Here is a 21974-nt window from a genome sequence, read left to right as displayed (position 1 = left end):
AGTAAAACAGTCAACTTGGAATGGACATCATTTGGGTGATTTTCTCAAGTAAGAACCATTTACAGTAAAGTCTGAGGACACGGGACTCTGCGCAAACAAGCCTCATTCTGGGAACATTGGGCTTAACCCTTTCAGTGCGGGAACCGAATTTTGAAGGCCTTTGCAAACAAAAAGAGACTTCCTTTAAATTAAGATTTTCTTAAAGGCAAAAAGCGTTGTCCCGGATAAGGCTGTGCAAAGTGCACAGGCTAATCTGGGATGACACTTTGCACACATACAATAAGTCCAGTATTTTCACAAAAAGGCATAAACTATATCTCTCAAGACCCCAAGTATCTGTTCAGGAATTCAAATCAACGGGCAATGTCCCCATTACTTGTATAAGCACAAGACAAGAGGATTTGTCACTCCAACCATTTTATAGTGGAAAGCAGAGCTTCTGACCAGACTGCGCAATTGGGTACCCCTTAAGACCCCTTTTTGCATTACAAGTGTCTTAAAGTATCATTTGAATATGTGGACAGAAAACTGCGTCTAAATGAAATATAAACATACCAAATGTTTTGATGGCGAACAAATACATCCATAATAAGCCAATTTTGTGAGGTATAGTATGTAATCTAATGAAGTATATTTTGATCTACCGTACTAAGACTACTGTGTGGTTTGAATATACTTCATAAGAAACATTTCATGTGGTGGATATACAAATGGCCAAAAACAACTACAATTTAACCTTTCTTTTTTTTCAATTTAAATATTTAGATATGTACTTTTTAAAATCTTAATTTCAAAGTCAGGATATAAGCTGAATATATTTTTTTTTAGATTTCTTGTTTTTCGATTGCTTAGTTTTATAGAGGGCATGACTGTTTAACCCTTTTCTACTCAGAAGCAAAGGTAAATGGCTATGTGCAAACAGTTAAAACGAGAACAACTTGCATTTAACTCTCAGTCTGTTCAGGTTTTATGCTGTTTGCTGCTCATCAGTATCTAAAGGTTGGAAGTGAAGCCTTCAATATTTGAATGCAGTAAAAATGGTCTTTAATTATATTTAACTTTCTGAAAGATTACAAATGCGTCAAAATGTCAAAATAAGTATCTATGTTGTACAGCTTTTACTTTTCAAGATCATTCAGATTATTAAATGAACAAATTATAACAAAAGTTCAAAGTATTCAACAAAGTTTATTACAATTCTGAATTTCTGTCATACTGTTAGAGCCATTTACCTAGATGGTATTTTTTGTTCTACTTGATTGGATGGTAATCAGGTGTATGCCAATATGTAAACTATGGGTCATATAAAACATTAAAAGACAAAACAAACAGGAGTATTTTCTTGTTTTGGACTCGTAATTGATTGCTTGAGCATTAGTAAATTTTTGCTCAAAATACCTTAACATGAAAATACCGGTATCTTAAGGACTTTTATTTTATTTAACTTCCCAAAGTATTCTGTAAGCAGCTTTTTAAATGCAGGTCATTGTAACAAGGACACCAAGGCAAGGTCATCATCCTCTCCCCCTTGTTCATGTTCGTATCTATATGTAACGCTCAATTGGTCATTGTAGGCTGGGGTACTACATGTACCCTGGGTACTCTTAAGTATACTTAAATGCACTCCAGGTACGGACAATATACTGAAACGTACCCAGGAATTCTAACACTAAATTTGCTGTTGTGGGCTTTTTTTCCCAAATTAATTATGTTCAAACTCATTTCAATATTCTGTTTAATAACCTCTTTATTATCGAAACTCCTACTCCAAAAAGCATGTTCAAGCAGATAGTTTTCAAAGAGAATTTTGTTTCACATTCTGTAGCGCATTTAACGACATCTGATTTCGGGTGGGAATAAAACTTGGGTACAGTCGAAATTTGCCGGGTTCATGGTAGTATATCTTCTGTACCCGAGGGACATTAAAGTATACTTAAGAGCACCCAGGGTACATTTAAGTAGTACCCAAACCAACAATGACCAATCAAGCATAAGTAACTGTCCGCATTACTGTTTTATGATGTTTGTATCTGTTGATTTCAGGTCGCGTAACTGTCAAGCTGTGCACCACATCTCGAAAATGTGTGGTTTTGTGGATGATGCAGGACCAATCAACCTGAGCTTGATGAAGAACGGAAAGAAGAAAGGCAGCTACGTGATCAGCATGTACGTATGACAGCAGAACTTAGTCATCATATTTTGTCTCTTTAACCCTTCACTGCTCAGACACGCATTTTGAACCTTTGAATTCCGGAGGAAATCAATATAAATTAAGTTTTAAAGGCTTTGTTTCCAACCCTAATGTTCTGATGAGTAGCAAACAGCATAAAATCTGAACAGCCTGCGAGTTACTTGCAGGCTGCTCTGTTGTTATGCTGGTTGAATATATCAATTTTTCATGTTGCTTCTGAGCGGAAAAGGGTTTAAACTGTTTTGGAAAAAAATCCTTTCATATTGCCAAATTGGGTGGGACATGGGATGTGTCTAATTAAAATGGTTAATTACTCAATATGAAGTTGCTAAATGTCTCATACAAAGGTCGTGTGCATTTCTGTAGTAGACCAAGGAAAAAAAACGGGTTTTTCCATTCCAAATATAAAGAGCACAACCCAAAGAAAATTAATGAAATCAAGAAATGTATAATATCAGTCTGTTCAGGTCAGGGTTAAAAAAACAAATGCGTTAAAAAAAGTGTGGTGGAAAACTTAAATTGTTATATCTTAAAACTGCAGCTCAAGTCTTAAAAACGCTGTTGTCAAATATTTATATGAGTAGTAATCACACTGGAAAAAGCAAAGATCTGGAAGAACTGGACTCCCAACGCTACTTCGTATAATAGACTTCTGAGAATGCTATTTTTACGTAGCAATTAATTTTTTACTAAACACTGATTTGTTTTGTCTACTTGATAAAATTATTTTTGTACAGGACACATTGTGGATGAATATTTGTAGAATTTTCGTACCGGTATGATGAAAATCGTATCACAATACAATATGCGGATTGCGTATTGCGATATATACCGATATACCGGTATATTGTTGCAGCACTAATTGAAACTATTTCATGAGACTGCTGTTCTATTGCTCGCTTCTACTGCTGCTTGTGTTTTCTATTCACAGTTTGGATGAGAGCAAGGAAGCCCAAGGTTGGAGTTCAGAAGAGGAGGTCTTCAATGTGTCTGAAGCAAGGTACACATGCTTCTTGCAATGGTTATCTGCCCTGTTATTTAAGTTACCTCCCCTGCCCTGTTTTAGCTCACCTGATTGCTCAGGTGAGCTTTTCTGACTGGTCTTTGTCTGTCGTACGTCCGTCTGTCCATCCGTTAACATTTGCTCGTAAACACTCTAGAGGACACATGTGTTGTCCCATCTTCATGAAACTTGTCAGAAGCTTTGCCCCAATAAAATCTCTTCCAAGTTCGAAACTGGGTTGTGCCGGTTCAAAAACTAGGTCACTAGGTAGAAAAAAAAGAAAAACCTTCTAAACACTGTAGAAGTCACATTTTATGTTCAATCTTCATGTTTCTTTGTCAAAATGTTTGTCTTAATGATATCTTGATTTCAAAAGTGGTTCTGGTCTGTTGAAAAACATGGCCGCCAGTGGGCGTGGCAGATTTCCTTATTTGGCTATAGAGAAACCTTTTAAACACTGTAGAAGTCACAATTTTTGCCCAATCATCATGAAAGGTGGTCAAAACATTGATTTAATTGATATCTCGGACGAGTTCGAAAATGGTCCAGGTCGGTGAAAAACATGGCTGCCTGTGGGCGGGGCATTTTTCTCTATATGTGTATAGTGGCAGTTTTCCCTATTTGGCTATAGAGAAGCCTTGTAAACACTCTAGAAGTCACAATTTTTGCCCAATCATCATGAAAGTTGGTCAAAACATTGGTTTAATTTATATCTTGGACGAGGTTGACAATGGTCTAAATCAGTGTAAAAACATTGCGGCCAGTGGGTGTGGCATTTTTCTTTATATGTATATAGTGAAAACATGTTAACCCCCTAGAAGTCACATTTTTGGCCCAATTTTCATGAAATTTGGTCAGAACATTTGTTTCTTTGAACCGAGAGTTCAGTTCAAAAATGGTTTCGGTCAAACCATGTGATCGAACACTATGGAAGTAACATTTTTATGCCCCCCTTCGAAGAAGAGGGAGTGTATTGTTTTGCTCATGTCGGTCCCTATGTCTGTCCACCAGATGGTTTCCGAATGATAAGTCAAGAACGCTTAGGCCTAGTATCATGAAACTTCATAGGTACATTGATCATGACTTGCAGATGACCCCTATTGATTTTGAGGTCACTACGTCAAAGGTCAAGGTCACCGTGACCCGAAATAGTAAAATGGTTTCCGGATGATAACTCAAGAACGCTTATTCCTAGGATCATGAAACTTCATAGGTACATTGATCATGACTCGCAGATGACCCCTATTGATTTTGAGGTCACTAGGTCAAAGGTCAAGGTCATGGTGACCCGAAATAGTAAAATGGTTTCTGGATGATAACTCAAGAACGCTTATGCCTAGGATAATGAAACTTCATAGGTACATTGATCGTGACTCACAGATGACCCCTATAGATTTTCAGGTCACTAGATCATAGGTTAAGGTCACGGTGGCCCGAAACAGTGAAATGGTTTCCGGATGAAAGTTCAAGAACATTTATGCCTAAGATCATGAAAGTTCATAGGTACATTGATCATGACTTGCAGATGACCCCTATTGATTTTGAGGTCACTACGTTAAAGGTCAAGGTCACGGTGACCAGAAATAGTAAAATGGTTTCCGGATGATAACTCAAGAACGCTTATGCCTAGGATCATGAAACTTCATAGGTACATTGATCATGACTCGCAGATGACCCCTATTGATTTGAGGTCACTAGGTCAAAGGTCAAGGTCATGGTGACCCGAAATAGTAAAATGGTTTCTGGATGATAACTCAAGAACGCTTATGCCTAGGATGACCCCTATAGATTTTCAGGTCACTAGATCATAGGTTAAGGTCACGGTGACCCGAAACAGTGAAATGGTTTCCTGATGAAAGCTCAAGAACATTTATGCTTAGGATCATGAAACTTCATAGGTACATTGATCATGACTTGCAGATGACCCCTATTGATTTTCAGGTCACTAGGTCAAAGGTCCAGGTCACGATGACTCAACTTAGAAAAATGGTTTCCAGATGATAACTCAAGAACGCTTATGCCTAGGATCATGAAACTTCATAGGTACATTGAGATGACCAAAAATAGTAAAATTGTTTTACTCAAGAACGCTTAAGCCTAGGATGATGAAACTTCATAGGTACATTGATCATGACTCACAGATGACCCCTATTGATTTTCAGGTCACTAGGTCAAAGGTCAAGGTCACAGTGTTTCAACTTAGAAAAATGGTTTCCAGACGATAACTCAAGAAGGCCTTTGCCTAGGATCATGAAACTTCATAGGTTCATTGATCATGACTTGCAGATTGACTTTCAGGTCACTAGGTCAAGGTCACGGTTACTTGACACAGTAAATTGGTTTTTGGATAATAACTCAAGAAAGCTCACGCCTAGGATCATGAAACAATATAATGGTCAAGTTGATAGAATTCTCTTATTAAATCAATCAAAAATGGAATTTATCATGTAGATGTTTTGAACACCTTATAACTTTCTTATCCATCTGACATGTGTGTATTATAATCATTGCATCTTTTTAGCTCACCTGATTGCTCAGGTGAGCTTTTGTGACCGGTCTTTGTCTGTCGTCTGTCCGTCTGTCCACATTTGTTCGTAAACACTCTAGAGGCAACATTTATTGTCCTATCTTTCTGAAACTTGGTCAGAAGCTTTGTCCCAATGAAATCTCGGTCTAGTTCGATACTGGGTCGTGCCGGGTCAAAAACTAGGGCACTAGGTCAAAATAAAGAAAAAACTTGCAATTACTGTAGAAGTCACATTTCATTGCCCAATCTTCATGTAACTTTGTCAAAATGTTTGTCTTTATAATATGTTGGTTGAGTTTAAAAGTGATTCCAGTCCGTTGAAAAACATGGCCGCCAGTTGGCAGGGCAGTTTTCCTTATTTGGCTATAGAGAAACCTTGTAAACACTCTAGAAGTCACAATTTTTGCCCAATCATCATGAAAGTTGGTAAATCATTGGTTTTGTTGATATCTCGAATGAGTATGAAAATGGTCCAGATCGGTGAAAAAACATGGCCGCCAGTGGGCGGGGCACTTTTCTCTATATGTATACAGTCCATCCTGCCCGAGCAACCGCCTGTTAATAGTGACCAACAGTCAATAACGACCATACCGATTTCCTCCCGAACGATTTCACTATATATTGAACCTGCGAATAAAGCCCACCTGCGAACAAAGACCAAAGACCGCCCTTTTACATTCCCAAAAATCTATTTTGATAGCTTACAACGACCACTGCAATCATAAAAATCAACGATTTCACAACTTTCAAAAAACAAAATGCCCACCATGACACTGTGTAGTCACGTGATACACATCTTACCAGTGGAATAGTTGGTCGCTATGGGGATATTGGCAAGTGACAGTTTATTCACTTTATTGCACTCGATAGCAGTTGTTTATTTAACACGCATTGCTAATTGGTAGTCGCCTGCTTCTTTTATGCAATTGACGGTTTGTCAAAAGTGTAAAAATTTGCCTTTGTATTTAAGTGACTCGCGATTAATGTACTAATTGCCGAAAATATCAAAGACAAGTTTGGGGCTTTCATCAACTCATTAAGGAAATTAACGGTTTCATATCAATTACAATGCCCTAAATACAAACATTTTGATAGTCATTCCCTTCTTAAATTTCTCTGTGATAAGACGTGCATAGATTATAGAAAACTAAATTATCAGTTCAGGTTTACCATCATGGCTTCCAAGCGTAAGTTCTTGACGTTGGAAGAACGTGTTAAGGTTATTCGTTTGTTAGGTAAAGGACACAGTTGTAGACGAGTGGCTAGTAATCTTGGTGTAAAAAAAACTCAAATCCAGAACATTCTGAATTACATGTACATATACATGTATGTCAATAGATATTTATACATGTATATGATTAATGAAATAAATAATAAGGGAATGGAAATAATAAATATAAAATAAAAACTGTGTTTTCAATCCTTTATTTCATTATACATGCATAAGTATTAAAACATTAAAACAATAGAGCACATACATAGATAAGGTACCTGTTGAAAAACTACTAGCATATTTTGCAAAGTTTCAATCGACCCTGGGAATAAAGACCACCTGTGAACAAAGACCACAACGACCAAATCCCTTGAGTGGTCTTTATTGACAGGTTAGACTGTATAGTAAAAACATGTGAAAATTCTAGAAGTCACATTTTTGGCCCAATTTTTATGAAATTTGGTCAGAACATTTGTTTCTTTGTTTCCTTGATATGAAAGTTGAGTTCGAAAATGGTTTTGGTTAGTTGAATAACATGACTGCCAGGGGGGGGGGGGGGGGGGGGGCAGGTTTCCTTATTTGGCTATAGAGAAACCTTGTATACACTCTAGAAGTCACAATTTTTGCCCAATCATCATGAAAGTTGGTCAAAACATTGGTTTATTGATATCTCGGACGAGTTCGAAAATGGTCCAGATCGGTTAAAAGTCATGGCTGCCAGTGGGTGGGGCATTTTTCTGTATATGTATATAGTGAAAACATGTGAACACTCTAGAAGTCACATTTTGGCCCAATGTTCATGAAATTTGGTCTGAAAATTTGTTACATCGATATGAAAGTTGAGTTTGAAAATGGTTCCGGTCAGTTGAATAACATGGGGGGGGGGTAGGCAGTTTTTAAAAGCTTGTGAACACTCAAGAAGTCACATTTTTGGCCCAATCATCATGAAACTTGGTGAAAAGATTGGTTTTATGTATATCACATAATTATTGCCCTTAGACTGTCCAAATGTTCATTATATTATACAAAATCCTTGTAAACACTCTAGAGGTCACAATTTTGTTTCAGATTTTATGAATCTTGGTCATAATATTTATTTTTGTATGCAAAGTTTGATGCTTGGTAAGGGGGGTCAACTCAAAATATAGGCCACCAGGTCAAATCTTACGAAAACAAAATCACTCCAAATTGCCAGAGTTTTGGTTCAATTATGATGAAACTTGACCAGGATGTTTGTCTGGACAATATCTAGGTCAAGTTTGATGTTTGGTAAAGATTGAATTAACTGACTCCTCTCAGGTGAGCTAACTAGGGACATCTTGGCCCTCTTGTTTAAGTAACCTCCCCTGCCCTGTTATTTAAGTTACCTCCCCTGCTATTTAGAGCTGTAACGATTCGGTTCGATGCATAAAAAAAACGGTTCAACGCCGCCGATTCGATTTCGATACCAATACGGCCAATTTCAATTCGATTCACTGCAATCCCGAATCCCGCATTTTAAACCTTACTTTCCAAATCCGTCGTCTAAACTTTCTTGTCATTTGTAATAAGTATTGTGATTGGTCAAGAGCAAATATGGCATCCAATGAATGAATTGATAACATGCTGGGCATTACATTAGCCGGTAAAATGGCTTCTTCAATAACGCTGAAAGAAGCACCATTGAAATTGAAATAGTTGAAAGTATGGGAACATTTCGGGTTTTGCGAAATTTCTGGTGCAAAGGCAACTTGCAAAACGTGTTTTGTTGACATAAGTAACCCAAAATCTGGAAGCACTACACATTTGAGGCAACAACTGGAAGTTGTTTATATGCTTACATGTTGTTTTTTGTTGTTGTTTTTTCTGTTAAACACATGTGAAACATTGTGCCTTTTTTATTTTAAAATAACTCAACAGGAAGTTTTGTTCAATAAATTTGTTACTTATAAAACAATGTTGCGTTTTTAAATTTTATTTGATAAATTGAACACTTTTAAAAATGTACAATAAAATAAGTTAATAACAAATACCAAACATATTAATTCATGCACTGGACAAACCAAACATGAAAAAGTTTGCAAAATAAGCAGCAAATAGTTTAATTTGAATCGAATCGAAAATAATCGAATCGGACCACCTGTTATAAACGTTCCCTCCCCTGTTATTAAAGGTTTATGATTTATACCGGTAGAAAACAATCCATTTACCCAACAGTTTGAAATGAAATCATCCAGTGTTTTATACTTTTTTTTCTGTATCATTTCAGGCAATAATTTGCAAAGCTGTGAAATTGTATTTATTTCAATGTAGAAAAAGAAGAGTAAATAACAGTAAAACTATTTTGCATGGTTTTGATGCTTTTATTTAAATATAAATTTAATTTTCGGACACTTAATTTTTGTCTCTAAATTTTCAGACACCTGTAATTTTTAAATGTTTTCTGTATCTAAATTTTCGGACAAAACATAATAAATTAATTGCAGGCGTCCAAAAACTTAGAGTAATTGCATTGAAAGCCTGGATATAGGGCTTTGACCCAGTTGATGGCATACAAATTGGAATTTATGTGTAGTGCAGTTTTAAGTAAAGTCACCAATCATTATCTACTGCTGATGTATTTTTCAGGAACAGAACTTCGACGCCAAAGTCCACTCCAGTGAAAACAAAGACCACCATTCTGCAGTGAATGCATATGATTTTCTGTCAAAAATGGACGTTACTTTTGTCTATTTAATAAACTTGAGGAATTTAATTATGAAAATGGATTAACCTTTTATTTATTTAATTATACAAATTTAATATTTATTTATTTAAACAAATTAAATATAATGTATATTTTTTTACTATACAATGTTAAATATTTTATCTGCATGTAATAATTGTATATGCTAGTTGTATAATTACTTCAATAAAATTGTTAAGAAGAATTGTATCTTTTATTATAATACCAGTGCAAACTAATTCATGCTTTGCACCAAATTCTTCAAGACTTGCTGTACTTTCTAAATGATTAACAAACCTCATTTGTTGGTGTTCATTCATGAATTATGTGTAGGCCGACGTGTTTAAACTTTGGTGGGTCGAGCTTTTTCTGGCTTTTTAGCAAACAAATGAAAATTGTAAACGTTTTTTCAAGGTATTTCGCTTCAATACATTTAGGAGACAAGGTCTGTATAGAGGGAACTCAGGGAACTAAAAGGGTTATCATTTTGTTTCTACAAGTTTCTGATGTTTCTTAACTTTTTCTGACACAAATATCATACTAATATGTTTGGACACAAACACATTTTCCCAACACTTCAATTCATTATTATGACATATAGATACACAGATTTGTTTGTAGTATCTGCCTTTTTTGAAGTTTGCAATCTTTGTAATCTTAAAGACATTACAATATATTCATGGATTGTTTAAAAATACAATAAGTAATAATTTGTATCATTTTAGTTGTGTTTAAGAATATTAAGCACTCTCAATAAAGTTGATACCCCAAAATCAGTAATACATTGACGTTAATTATCCCGCGCCATAGGCGAAGGGATATTGTTTTGGCGTTGTCCGTCCGTCCAACACTTTTGTGTCCAGAGCTATATCTTGGAAATGCTTTGGCGGATTTCAATGAAACTTGGTATGAGTATATATATGGATAAGAGGATGACGCAAGCCTAATGGCATTGTACACCATCTGTTAATAACAGAGTTATGACCCTTTGTATCTTGGAAAAATGCTTTTTTGTGTCCGGAGCCATATCTTGGAAGTGATTTGGCGGATTTCAATGAAACTTGGTACGAGTATATATATGGATAAGAGGATGATGCACGCCTAATGGCATTGTACACCATCTGTTAATAACAGAGTTATGGCCCTTTGTATCTTGGAAAAATGCTTTTTTGTGTCCGGAGCCATATCTTGGAAGTGCTTTTCGGATTTCATTGAAACTTGGTATGAGTATATATATGGATAAGAGGATGACGCACGCGTAATGGCATTGTACACCATTGGATGATAAAGGAGTAATGGCCCTTTGTATCTTGAAAAATGCTATTTTGAGTGTCAAATATAACACTTTTGTGTCCAGAAGCATATTGGCAGGGGATATAAATTCAACGAATTTGCTTGTTGTAATATATTTCGTGGGTACGCCGATTTCTTACAGCTATATCAGGCAAGCTCACCAATTATCCTCACCTTAATATTGAAATCTTGAGTTTTATTATTGGCAATAAAAGTTCATATAGATACAAAGCACACACTTCTTTCTTAATCTTTTTATGCCTAGCGTCTGGAAAAAAGGCCTTGGCAAACAGCGTAGACCCAGATGAGATGCCGCATGATGCGGCGTCTCATCTAGGTCTGCGCGGTTTGCTTAAAGGAATTTCTGTAAGAAATATTCTAAATATAGAAATAAATATACTAGACATCCCTAATTTTGGAAATAAATTGTTCCAATTTAGAAGGATGGGAGAGTCCACTAGGCATAAATGGGTTAATCTTTCCAAGGTGCAGACACAAACTGTCCATGTGTGTGACAGTGCACATTTGTAAACATAAAAGGTGTGGAAAACCTTAGACTGGCATTTGTAGAATGTGCTGTATTCTGGATATTACACATAACCCTTTCCCAATCAGTGGCAAAGTGACAATGGCTATGCGCACACAGCATAAAACCAGAACAGCCTGCAAGTAACTCACAGTCTGTTCAGGTTTCATGCTGTTTGCTGCTCATCAAGGGTTGGAAATGAAGCCTTTAAAACTTGGATCTAGTATAGAAGTTCTTTTTATTCAATTTTACTTTCAAATGGACTACAAGTGTGTCAAAACAAGTATCTATTCTAAGTGGTAACGGGTTAATTATGCCTAATTGAAATGAAAAATAAGTACACATACACAATGAATCTTTTATGATTTTTATTGGTAAACACATTAACATTATAGAATTTATAATCAAGTAACAATGTATCCATCAATTTGCATTCTGCGTTGTTAACTTGGTCAAAAAGAAATACTCACAATAAAATGTAGATACAAAAAAGGACACATGTCCTAGCTCTATGGCCAAAATCAATAAAACAGTAATAAAAAGGCTAATAACTATGAGCTGTTTATCATCACTAGAAACAAGCAAGTTACACTAAGAGCATGTCTCTGGGAAAATGTGGCTTAACGCAAGTGCATAAAGAGTAGCCTCAGATTGGACTGTGATGTTTGCACAGGCTGATCAGGAACGACACTTTCTGCCTTTTTTACTACAAACAGACTTCATTTAACCCTTTGCATTCTGGGAAATTTGTCGTCTGCTAAAATGTCGTCTGCTGAATTTCTAAAATTAGCATTTTTTTTTGAATTTTTTTCAAAGAATACTAACAGAATAGCAAACAGTTTGGATCCTGATGAGACGCCACGTTCTGTGGCGTCTCAACTGGATCCAAACTGTTTGCAAAGGCCTTTAAAATCAGGTTCCAGCGCTAAAAGGGTTAAATGAAAAATACCATTAAAGCAGAAAGTATTGTACCTAACTGCACAGGCTAATCTGGGATGACACTACCCACATGCATTAAGCCCTGTTTTCCCAAAACCAGGATCATACTGTCAATACTTTATGAAGGATTTGCCATCATCATCATCATCAAATGACAGCATGTATGTATGACTTAGAGGAAACAAATACATCAACACCCACCCCTAGTCCTAACACAACTGTATTATTTAAATAAAATATGCAGAAATGAATGTGGAATGACTTTCTGTAAATGCATGTATATGTCTATAAATAAAAAATATAAATAATGTACATCCATGGAAATGTCTATGTAATTCATTCTAGACTCAACAGCGAAAACATGTATGTAAAAAAAGGAATATCACAAACATTATTATGTAATATACTTAAATAAGAAAACCAGCAATCAGCAAAAAACTGCCAGAAAAAAAACGAACACCAACAAACCTATAGCTATCACGGAAGGTGATTAAAACACCCATGTATTTCTGGCATGGATGTTACAAGATTTTTGAAATTTCAAGTGCTGAACTTTGACTTTCAATGTAAAATCATGCCGTTGACATTGAAGGTGGCAATGTGGTTGTCCGTGAGACATCCTCTAATATAGATTAACATTTATGTGGTTCTTGTCTGTGAGACATCATCTCATATAGATTAACATTGTGGTTCTTGTCTGTGATACATCATCTCATATAGATTAACATTTATGTAGATTCGCTCACATACTTCAATAATAGTCTAAGGATTAAGCAAGACACACTTTTATCCAAGATGGCTGCCAGTAACCAATTTTAACCCTTTGCATGCTGGGAAATTTGTCGTCTGCTAAAATGTCGTCTGCTGAATTTCTAAAATTAGCATTTTCTTCGATTTTTTTCAAATACTATCAGAATAGCAAACAGTTTGGATCCTGATGAGACGCCACGTTTTGTGGCGTCTCATCTGAATCCAAACTGTTTGCAAAGGCCTTCAAAATTCGGTTCCAGCACGAAAGAGTTAAACATTATGAAAGAGGTCCAGCAGTAATTCTGATCATGAAGAGGAAGTATACACAGAGTTTCATGAAAATACTTTGCTTAATACAATGGCCACCCAGAAGATATTAATACAATTCAAAATGCCTACAAGTCAGACACTTTGAAGTATTTCAGACATTAAATAATAATGCATTCAAGCCTCACTTTGGGAAAAGGGGCTTCATGCATGTGTGTAAAGTGTCATCCCAGATTATTATGTGCAGTATGCACAGGCTAATCAGGGACGGCACATTCTGCTTTTTGGTATTTTCCGTTTCAAGAAACTCATTTTAGCAAAAATCAAGTTTAAGCCAAAAGTGTCATCCCTGATAAGCCTGTGTGGACTGCACAGGCTAATCTGGGACAACACTTGATGCACATGCATTAAGCCCCATTTTACCAGAGCGAGGTACGTATAGTACAAACATGAAAGAAGTTTTTCAAAGGACAAACTTTTATCAAAGATGTCGACCATTCACCCATTTAGAACGTTATCTGAATACAAAATTGACTGTTTTTGATTGGTACATAAAGCAAGTTTCATCTAAATATGAAATAAAAATGAAAGAAGTAGTTTGAATGACAACAAATGCCAACAGACCAGCCAACATGAATGAAATAAAAATAAAGGACTCTCCAGTGACTTGGAGTCTTCTTAACCCTTTGCATGCTGGGAAATTTGTCGTCTGCTAAAATGTCGTCTGCAGAATTTCTAAAATTAGCATTTTCTTCGAATTTTTTTCAAAGAATACTATCAGAATAGCAAACAGTTTGGATCCAGATGAGACGCCACGTTATGTGGCGTCTCATCTGGATCCAAACTGTTTGCAAAGGCCTTTAAAATTCAGCTCCAGCGCTTTAAGGGTTAACCCTTTCCCAGTAAGAACCAAAGTAAAAATGTCTATGTGCAAACAGCATAAAACCAGGACCTGCGAGTAACTCGCAGTCTGTTCAGGTTTTGCGCTGTTTGCTGCTCATCAGTAGCTAAGGGTTAAATATGAAGCCTTCAAAATTTGAATCTAGTTAAGACAGGTCTTTAAATGTGTATAACTTTCTAGGGACTTCAAATGCATCAAAATACATATCTAAGTGGTAAAGGGTTAAATAATATGACTATTAAATGAAATATTTAACTATGTGATGACAAGAGTTAGATTAAGTATAAGAAACATATAAACAATTAAATGTCATCTTTAAAGGTTATACAGTAACTAGTATAAGACATCACATATATTCATAAATAATAAAAACTGTGTGGGTCAAATTTATCATTTGTATCAAAAATGTAATGTTTTTATGTCGATTCTGCCCTTGGTAATGTCTTAACAAAATTTATGCTTTCGAACCTGATGTATTTTTATTATATCAATCTAAACAATAATGATATAAACAAAAAATCCCTACTGCAAAATTTCAATAATAAATCCCTGTCACTAAACTTTGGTATTAAAAACTTGATATGTATTCAAGATTCTACCTATGCCTCCTAATATAATTTAACAGAACGATTTTTGATAATTACCCAAAAGTGACTTGGGAATTCTATGAATCCAATAATAAACATTACAAAATAAAAGAAATATTGCATTTTCAATGCCCAAATGTTTTTTTTACAACTGTAGGTGTTGTGCTGTGAATGTGATTCATTTCTAAGATATACAGCTGTATTATTGTCAAATGAAAACAACATTATAAGGCAAATAGCTCCGAATTGGCCTACAACAACAAAATATAGGAAGAGTCTGTATAATTTACAATGAACATAAATGGGCTATGCTCTGTGAAAAGGGGTTTAACATGTGCATAAAGTGTTGTCCCAGATCAGCCTGCGCAATCCGCACAGGCTCATCAGGGACATTTTTTGCCCAAACTGGATTTTTACTAAGAATAGACTTTCTTGAAACAAAAATATCAAAAAAGCGGAAAGTGTTGTCCCTGATTAGCCTGTGCTAGGCTTATGCACAGGCTAATCTGGGACAACACTTTACGCAGGTTCATTAAAACACCTTTTCACGGAGCAAGGCTGAAATGTAATAAACTCCTTGCATTATGCACTCTTGGGCCCTGAAGGGGCTGAAACATAGAAATAACAATACAGAGCAGTACTAAACCTGGTTTGTTTGTGTAGGATTTTTTTTTTTTCAAAATGTTTAAGGTTCAAAACCCTTTACCACTTAGATACATATTTTGGCTCATTTGCAGTCCCTTACAACATTATAATTAAATAAAGACCTTTCTTACTAGATTGAAGTTTTTAAGGCTTCATCTCCAAATCTTAGGTACTGATGAGCAGCAAACAGCATAAAACCTGAACAACGTATGAGTTAATCGCAGGCTGTTCTGGTTTTATGCTGTTTGCACATAGCCATTTTCAATTTGCTTCTGAGTGGGAAATGGTTAAATAATGATACTGTAATAAATACTAAAAACAAACTCCAATTTTACATTGTTTACTGAAGCTTTAATATGTTTCTTTAAAAAAGGGCTTATTTACTAAATCCTTTATCCTTTCCCACTCAGATGCCAAGTAAAAATGGTTATGTGCAAACAGCTTAAAACAAGAACAGTCTGTGAGTAACATGCAGTCTGTTCAAATTTAATGCTTTTTCCTATTCGCAGTATCTAAGGGTTGTAAATGAAGCCTTTACAACTTGAATCTATGAAAAAATGTGTTTAATTAAATTTAACTTTCAAAGGGGCGTAAAAATACATATGGTGGTAAAGGGTTGAAAAATTAATGGAGTCAAAATACCACCTGAATAGCACTTGGAGATAATCATTCTGTAAACAGTTTGACAAAAGACAACAACATAATTTGTACAAGTTGCACATCCAAGCTTCCATATGTAACAATATAACAAGTTGAAATAACTCCTGAAAAAAAGACTAATCGTGAAACCTTGACAATATGCCTTGCAACAATCGCCCATATTTATTTTTGTTAAAAAATGTCATGAACATTGCACGCAAAATGTATAAGTTGCACGCAAAAGCTTCTGTGAAAGCAGACTAAAGCTAGTGCACACAAGCCAAATGGAATGACCTTTCCATTCCTAAATCCCTACACTTTTTGATGGGGAATAATTAAGCACTCAGAATGAACACAAATCTCAAAGTTGTCTATAGACAAAAACAGTGTAATTGCATGTTTTGTCAAAACTGGAATCAAAATAAAATCAACAACACATATTGCATGTTAAACAAAAAAACAACATAGCACTTACTTTTATGGCAATAACATTTAACAAGACAATAAATAAACAGTTCATGTATGTCCAAAACTTTTGTACTTTTTAAGTAGGGGCTTACACAATTAATAAGCAATTGAACTGTAATTATGGCAGCTCCCTCTAAAGCTCAGTTATATTCTAACTCAAGCAAAATGTTTTTATACAAAGCTGAAAAAAATAAATATTGGATAATATAAAGCAATTCTTTGTAAGATAGACATAACATGTAAAACACATACATATGTCTAAAGAATCGGTATTATGTACATAACTTTAACTCTTTCCCCATAAGAAGCAAAGTGAAAATGGCTTTTGCAACCAGCATATAACCAGAACAGCCTGCAAATCACTTGCAGTCTGTTCAGGTTTGATGCTGTTTGCTGCTCATCACTAACTAAGGGTTGGAAATGAAGCCAGTTACTCGCAGACTGTTCCGCTTTTATGCTATTTGCACATAGCCTTTTTTTCTTTGCTTCTTATTGGGAAAGGGTTAATGGCTCCCACTTTGAAGGGGCATACAAATGTCAAAGTAATCAAATACTGAATGACGATAAAATGTCACTCAAATTTTTTAAGTAACTATATTTGTCAAAAAGACAAATACTCTGTAATACAAAAGGCATGTTGCCTCATTTGTTTTTGCCACCACAACATAGTTTCACATAGTATGCACTAACAAAAAATACAAATGAGCTCCACTCAGGGAAAACCGGGCTTAATGCATGGTTGTAACGTGTTGTCCCATATTATCCTATCAAGGAAGCCCAGACTAATCTGTGACTAAACTTTCAGCACTAACTATACCTTAAGCAGCGTTTCCTGAGAGCGTGTTTCAAATGGCTACAATTCAGCCGTTCTTCATTGGTCACAACCAACAGTCATACCATTTTGATCAAGGAAAAAAGTGTCTTACCCTTTGATATTTTGATTGGCATCTGCCCAGCAGTTCCAATGAAGAGTCCACACAATGTTGTTATACAGAAGTTATTACACCAATAAACTGCAAGGTTAATCAACACTGAACACTGTAGGTACAATCTACCAGACGTACAAGTCTCATTTTGACGGGCATTCCCTGTAACAGGCAATCAAATCACAGCCAGCTTACTTCCAGGGCTGTGTTTAAAATCTTGTCTTGAGCAGTGACCAATCCATTCTGGGACTTATTGCATGGGCATAAAGTATCGTTCCAGATTAGCCTGTGCAATCCACACAACCTCATCAGGGACGACATATTCCGCCTAAACTAGATTTTGTTTACAAGTGACATCTTTAAAGCAAACATTTCCATAAAGTGGAAATTGTCGTCCCTGATAACCCTGTGCAAACTACACCGACTTATCTGGGACAACACTTCATGCCCATGCATTAAGTCTCATTTTCACAAAACACGACTTAATTCCTTCTTCAAGACTTAACTTTTCAAGGTTTCACTGCCTACCCACCAACAGATATCTATAAATCATTCCTATTCACCACCTGGATCATGTTATTATTCGCATCAGACCCTTTTGCCTCCTCCATGCCCATCCCAGACATGCCATCTGTCTTGATGCTGCCCCGCTCCATGACCCCGATGTTCCCAGCCCCCATGTAGTTAGGGACCAGCTTGGGGTAGTAGTGGTAGAGGGCGGAGTCAGGAGAGGTGTAGGGTGGGCGGTATGGCTCCAGCTCCTGGAACAGCGGCTTGCTGGCGGGTGGGAACGTGCCAAACATCTGGTGTGACGAGAAACTGTCAGAGTAAGGCAGGCTGCTGGATCGCACAAACGCCTGAAAGAGAAACAAGAGCTGTGTTTGTAAAACACAATGCCTCCTAGCGCTTCGAAGTTGCACAACAGCTATTTTAGAAACAAGCAAATTTGTTAAATTGATATCCCCCGCCAATATGCTTCTGGACACAAAAGTGTTATATTTGACACTAAACAAAGCATTTTTTAAGATACAAAGGGCCATAACTCCATTATTAACAGATGGTGTACAATGCCATTTAGCATGCATCATCCTCTTATGCATATATATACTCATACCAAGTTTCAATGAAATCCGCCAAAGCACTTCCAAGATATGGTTCCGGACGGACGGAAAGGCGGACAGACTGACAACGCCAAAACAATATCATTCCGCCTATAACAAGGTCATATTTTGAATGAAAAGGTCACAGTGACCTTGACCTAGTGACTTCAAACCATGTTTGATTGTAGATCTCAATGAGATGCATGCACATGTGAAGTTTAAAGAACATAGACCCAAGAGTTTTCATTTTATGAGCCAGGTCAAAGTTTTGGGACAGACACACACATACAATGACAGACGGGCCAAAAACAATATACCCCCTGATCATTCGATTTGGGGGCATAAAAATACTGCAAATCATTATAATTGGTTGGACATTAACCCTTTACCACTTAGATACGTTTTTTTGGTGTGTTGTCCCTCAGAAAATTAAATATAATTTAAGTTAACCCATTGCGTGCTGGGAAATTTGTCGTCTGCTGAATTTTTAAAATTAGCATTTTCTTTGATTTTTTTCATAGAATACTATCAGAATAGCAAACAGTTTGGATCCTGATGAGACGCCACGTTCTGTGGCGTCTCATCATAATCCAAACTGTTTGCAAAGGCCTTCAAAATTCGGTTCCCGCACTGAAAGGGTTAATTTGGTTGATTTCATGGTAGACCAATCCATTAATGTATAACAAACACATTGGAAAATGATCAATATAATTTCCTTTTTTCCCCAAAATTATAAATCCACGAATTTACCCCTCCACAAAAGTCATTTGATGAAAAATTATGCAATGTCATGCCAACAAATTTCAAGATTTACTGCATATTGGTTAAACATTCTCACACCTAATTAGTTATAAAAAAGTTTTGTAAAAGTGGAAAAGAATATAATAGGATAAACACAACAAATATCATATAAAATAATTCACTTAGCCATATAAAAGCTCTTGATTATTTCAATAAATTCAACAGAGAAGTGAAAGTAATTTGTATGAATGACTACATACAGTTTGTGTATGTGCATTAGGCAATTATAAATTTTGATAAATTAAGACATTCACTGTAAGATAACTGCAAGACTTTGAGTTTAATTCCCTTTATTCACCTTTCTTAAACATGTAAATATATTTAAATGCTACAGCTCTCTCACCTGGCTATCAAATTCACTCAGGGGAGACAAACCTGTGTCAACATGACTGGCCACTGAAAACAAATCAAAGAAAACAAATCGAAATAATTATGTCCCTTGCTCTGGGAAAACAAGGCTTAATGCATGTGGGTAGTGTAGTCTGCACAGGCAAATCATGGACGCCACTTTCCGCCTACAGGGGATTTTAGTTCTGAAGAGATTTATTTAAAATTCCATAAAAGCGGAAAGTGTTGCATACTGCACAGGCTAATCTGGGACAACACTTTAGACGAATGCATTAAGTCAGGTTTTCGAAGAGCAAAGCACAGATATTTTCCTTGCTTAATAATATCTGGGCATGTGTAAAAGAGTACAGAACCATGAACAAAGCAGAAAATATTATCATTCAAATCTTAAAGTTGGCTGTGTACAATGAATAAATGTAACAGCCTTCGGGCCAGTTTTTAGCATAGTTGCGGTTACGCAACTATGCTTATGTTAGAGCTTCATTTCGAAAACCGACATGGAACGGTTGACCATTATGAAGCCTTACCTGATCAAAAATCAGACGAAATATCTATTTAATATAGTATATGGTAATTCTTACATTTTTTTATTTAGAAACGTTTTTCTAACGTTTTCTTCCAAGAATATTGCTGGCACCGTTTTTACAGAATTTTTTCTAAGACGGTTTTACGTGAAAAAACCTTCTAAGAAACTAAAACAAATTTTGTTCGTAAAACAATTCTGTTCTGGTTGATAGTGACCACACACCTACTTTCTATTTCCTTTGTTTACTGTTCTGGGAGAGGTCAAATTCATTAGGCTCTGGTTTAAGGATATGTAGAATTTCATTGGTTAATTATAAATAGAAATTAACATATTCTCAACAGGAAGTGGGGCATAAAGCACTTTCGTTCTTTGTAAATGTGTAAAAAAAAATAGCGGAGTACGATGAATGTTTTCTGATTCATGACATGGATTCTGACTTGCCTTTCTATGGATTTAATGAAGCAGAGTTTGAAAGTAACAGAGATGTGTTAATTGAAATTAAAATGATTTACTTTGAGCCAGAAATTAACGTTACGAGTAGAGCTAACGGTTTAAATGTGGCATCGAATATATTGGATTCGCGCAAATTCTGGACGAGTGTTGTGTCATGTAAAATATTAAATGGAATGCCGTTAATGTATCAAGTCGGAAAAGAAAACTGATTGTTTGCATAATGGTATGCGTGAAATAATGTTATTCTACCTATTTATTTTCATAGTTATGTCATTTTGTAACCATTCACATTCGTCACGATTTGGAATTCCCGTTTCTAAAAATAGAACATTTTGGTAGCATGAACCAACAAAGGAGGCGACTCGTGATGTCAGAAATTGTTAAGGTTACAATAAACTAAATAATCGAGTCATGAATAATCGAGTCATGAAGGTGTGTACTCTCTAAACCAGGGACCTATACTGTATAGGTCCCTGTCTAAACAAATCATCATATTTTCCTCGAAGGCATGTTTTACACTTTAGACTGTTGCTCTGGTTTTATCGTTTGGAGATATTGATAGAAGCATAGGTGTTCACTATTAAATACCTGAAATAGGATAAAGTTCGAGATTAAAGTAAACAAGAGAGCCATGATGGCATTAAATCGCTCACCTGACTCATTAAGATCAGATGAAAACTATGACCTCTATTGTCTACACAATGTTTTTCTATGATTTGACCTAGTGACCTAGTTCCTGACTCTAGATGTCCCAAATACAATCCCAATCCAGATTTTATCAAGATAAACATTCTGATCACAGTTCATAAATATTGGATGAAAACTGTGACCTCTATTGCCAACACAAGGTTTTTCTATTTATTTGACCTAGATTTTTACCCCAGATGACCCAAATACAATCCCACCCAGATTTTATCAAGAATTCTGACCAAATTTCATAAAGGTTGGATGAAAACTGTGATCTCTAATGTCTACACAAGGTTTTTCTATTATTTGACCTAGTGACCTAGTTTTTGACCCCAGATGACCCAAATACAATCCCAAACCGGATTTCATCAAGATAAACATTTTGACCAAATTTCATCAAGATTGGATGCAAACTGTGACCTCTACTGTCTACACAAACAAATTGTTGACGGACGGACGCACGGACACATGCAGGCACGC

The 21974-nt window shown here is 35.9% G+C and overlaps 3 protein-coding genes across 11 annotated transcripts in view; 2 read left to right on the top strand and 1 right to left on the bottom strand.

Annotated features, from left to right (window-relative positions):
* Positions 1–9843, top strand: part of LOC127836852 (probable serine/threonine-protein kinase tsuA) — a 404515-nt gene extending 394672 nt beyond the window's left edge. For 5 of the 7 annotated variants that reach the window (XM_052363483.1, XM_052363482.1, XM_052363481.1 and 2 more), the window contains 3 exons: positions 2044–2166; positions 3123–3191; positions 9542–9843. In XM_052363483.1, coding sequence (XP_052219443.1) covers positions 2044–2166; positions 3123–3191; positions 9542–9602 — 253 coding nt within the window. In that variant the 3' untranslated portion in view covers positions 9603–9843. The remainder of the gene's footprint in view (positions 1–2043; positions 2167–3122; positions 3192–9541) is intronic. The other 2 variants (XM_052363478.1, XM_052363480.1) reach the window with 2 other exon arrangements.
* The window catches only part of LOC127836879 (uncharacterized), a 339553-nt gene that overhangs the window by 242251 nt on the left and 75328 nt on the right, over positions 1–21974 (top strand). The window lies entirely within an intron of this gene.
* LOC127836871 (spermatogenesis- and oogenesis-specific basic helix-loop-helix-containing protein 2-like) overlaps positions 15547–21974 on the bottom strand; it is a 45835-nt gene continuing 39407 nt past the window's right edge. For both annotated transcript variants that reach the window (XM_052363515.1, XM_052363514.1), the window contains exons 8-9: positions 19824–19876; positions 15547–18436 (exon numbers count right to left, since the gene is read on the bottom strand). In XM_052363515.1, the coding sequence (XP_052219475.1) occupies positions 18122–18436; positions 19824–19876 (368 nt within the window). In that variant the 3' untranslated portion in view covers positions 15547–18121. The remainder of the gene's footprint in view (positions 18437–19823; positions 19877–21974) is intronic.

This window comes from Dreissena polymorpha, chromosome 7, assembly GCF_020536995.1.
Source record: "Dreissena polymorpha isolate Duluth1 chromosome 7, UMN_Dpol_1.0, whole genome shotgun sequence".
Lineage (NCBI taxonomy): Eukaryota > Metazoa > Mollusca > Bivalvia > Myida > Dreissenidae > Dreissena > Dreissena polymorpha.
The sequence above is the reverse complement of the archived record's forward strand: the minus strand, read 5'-3'. Positions and strand labels throughout refer to the sequence as shown.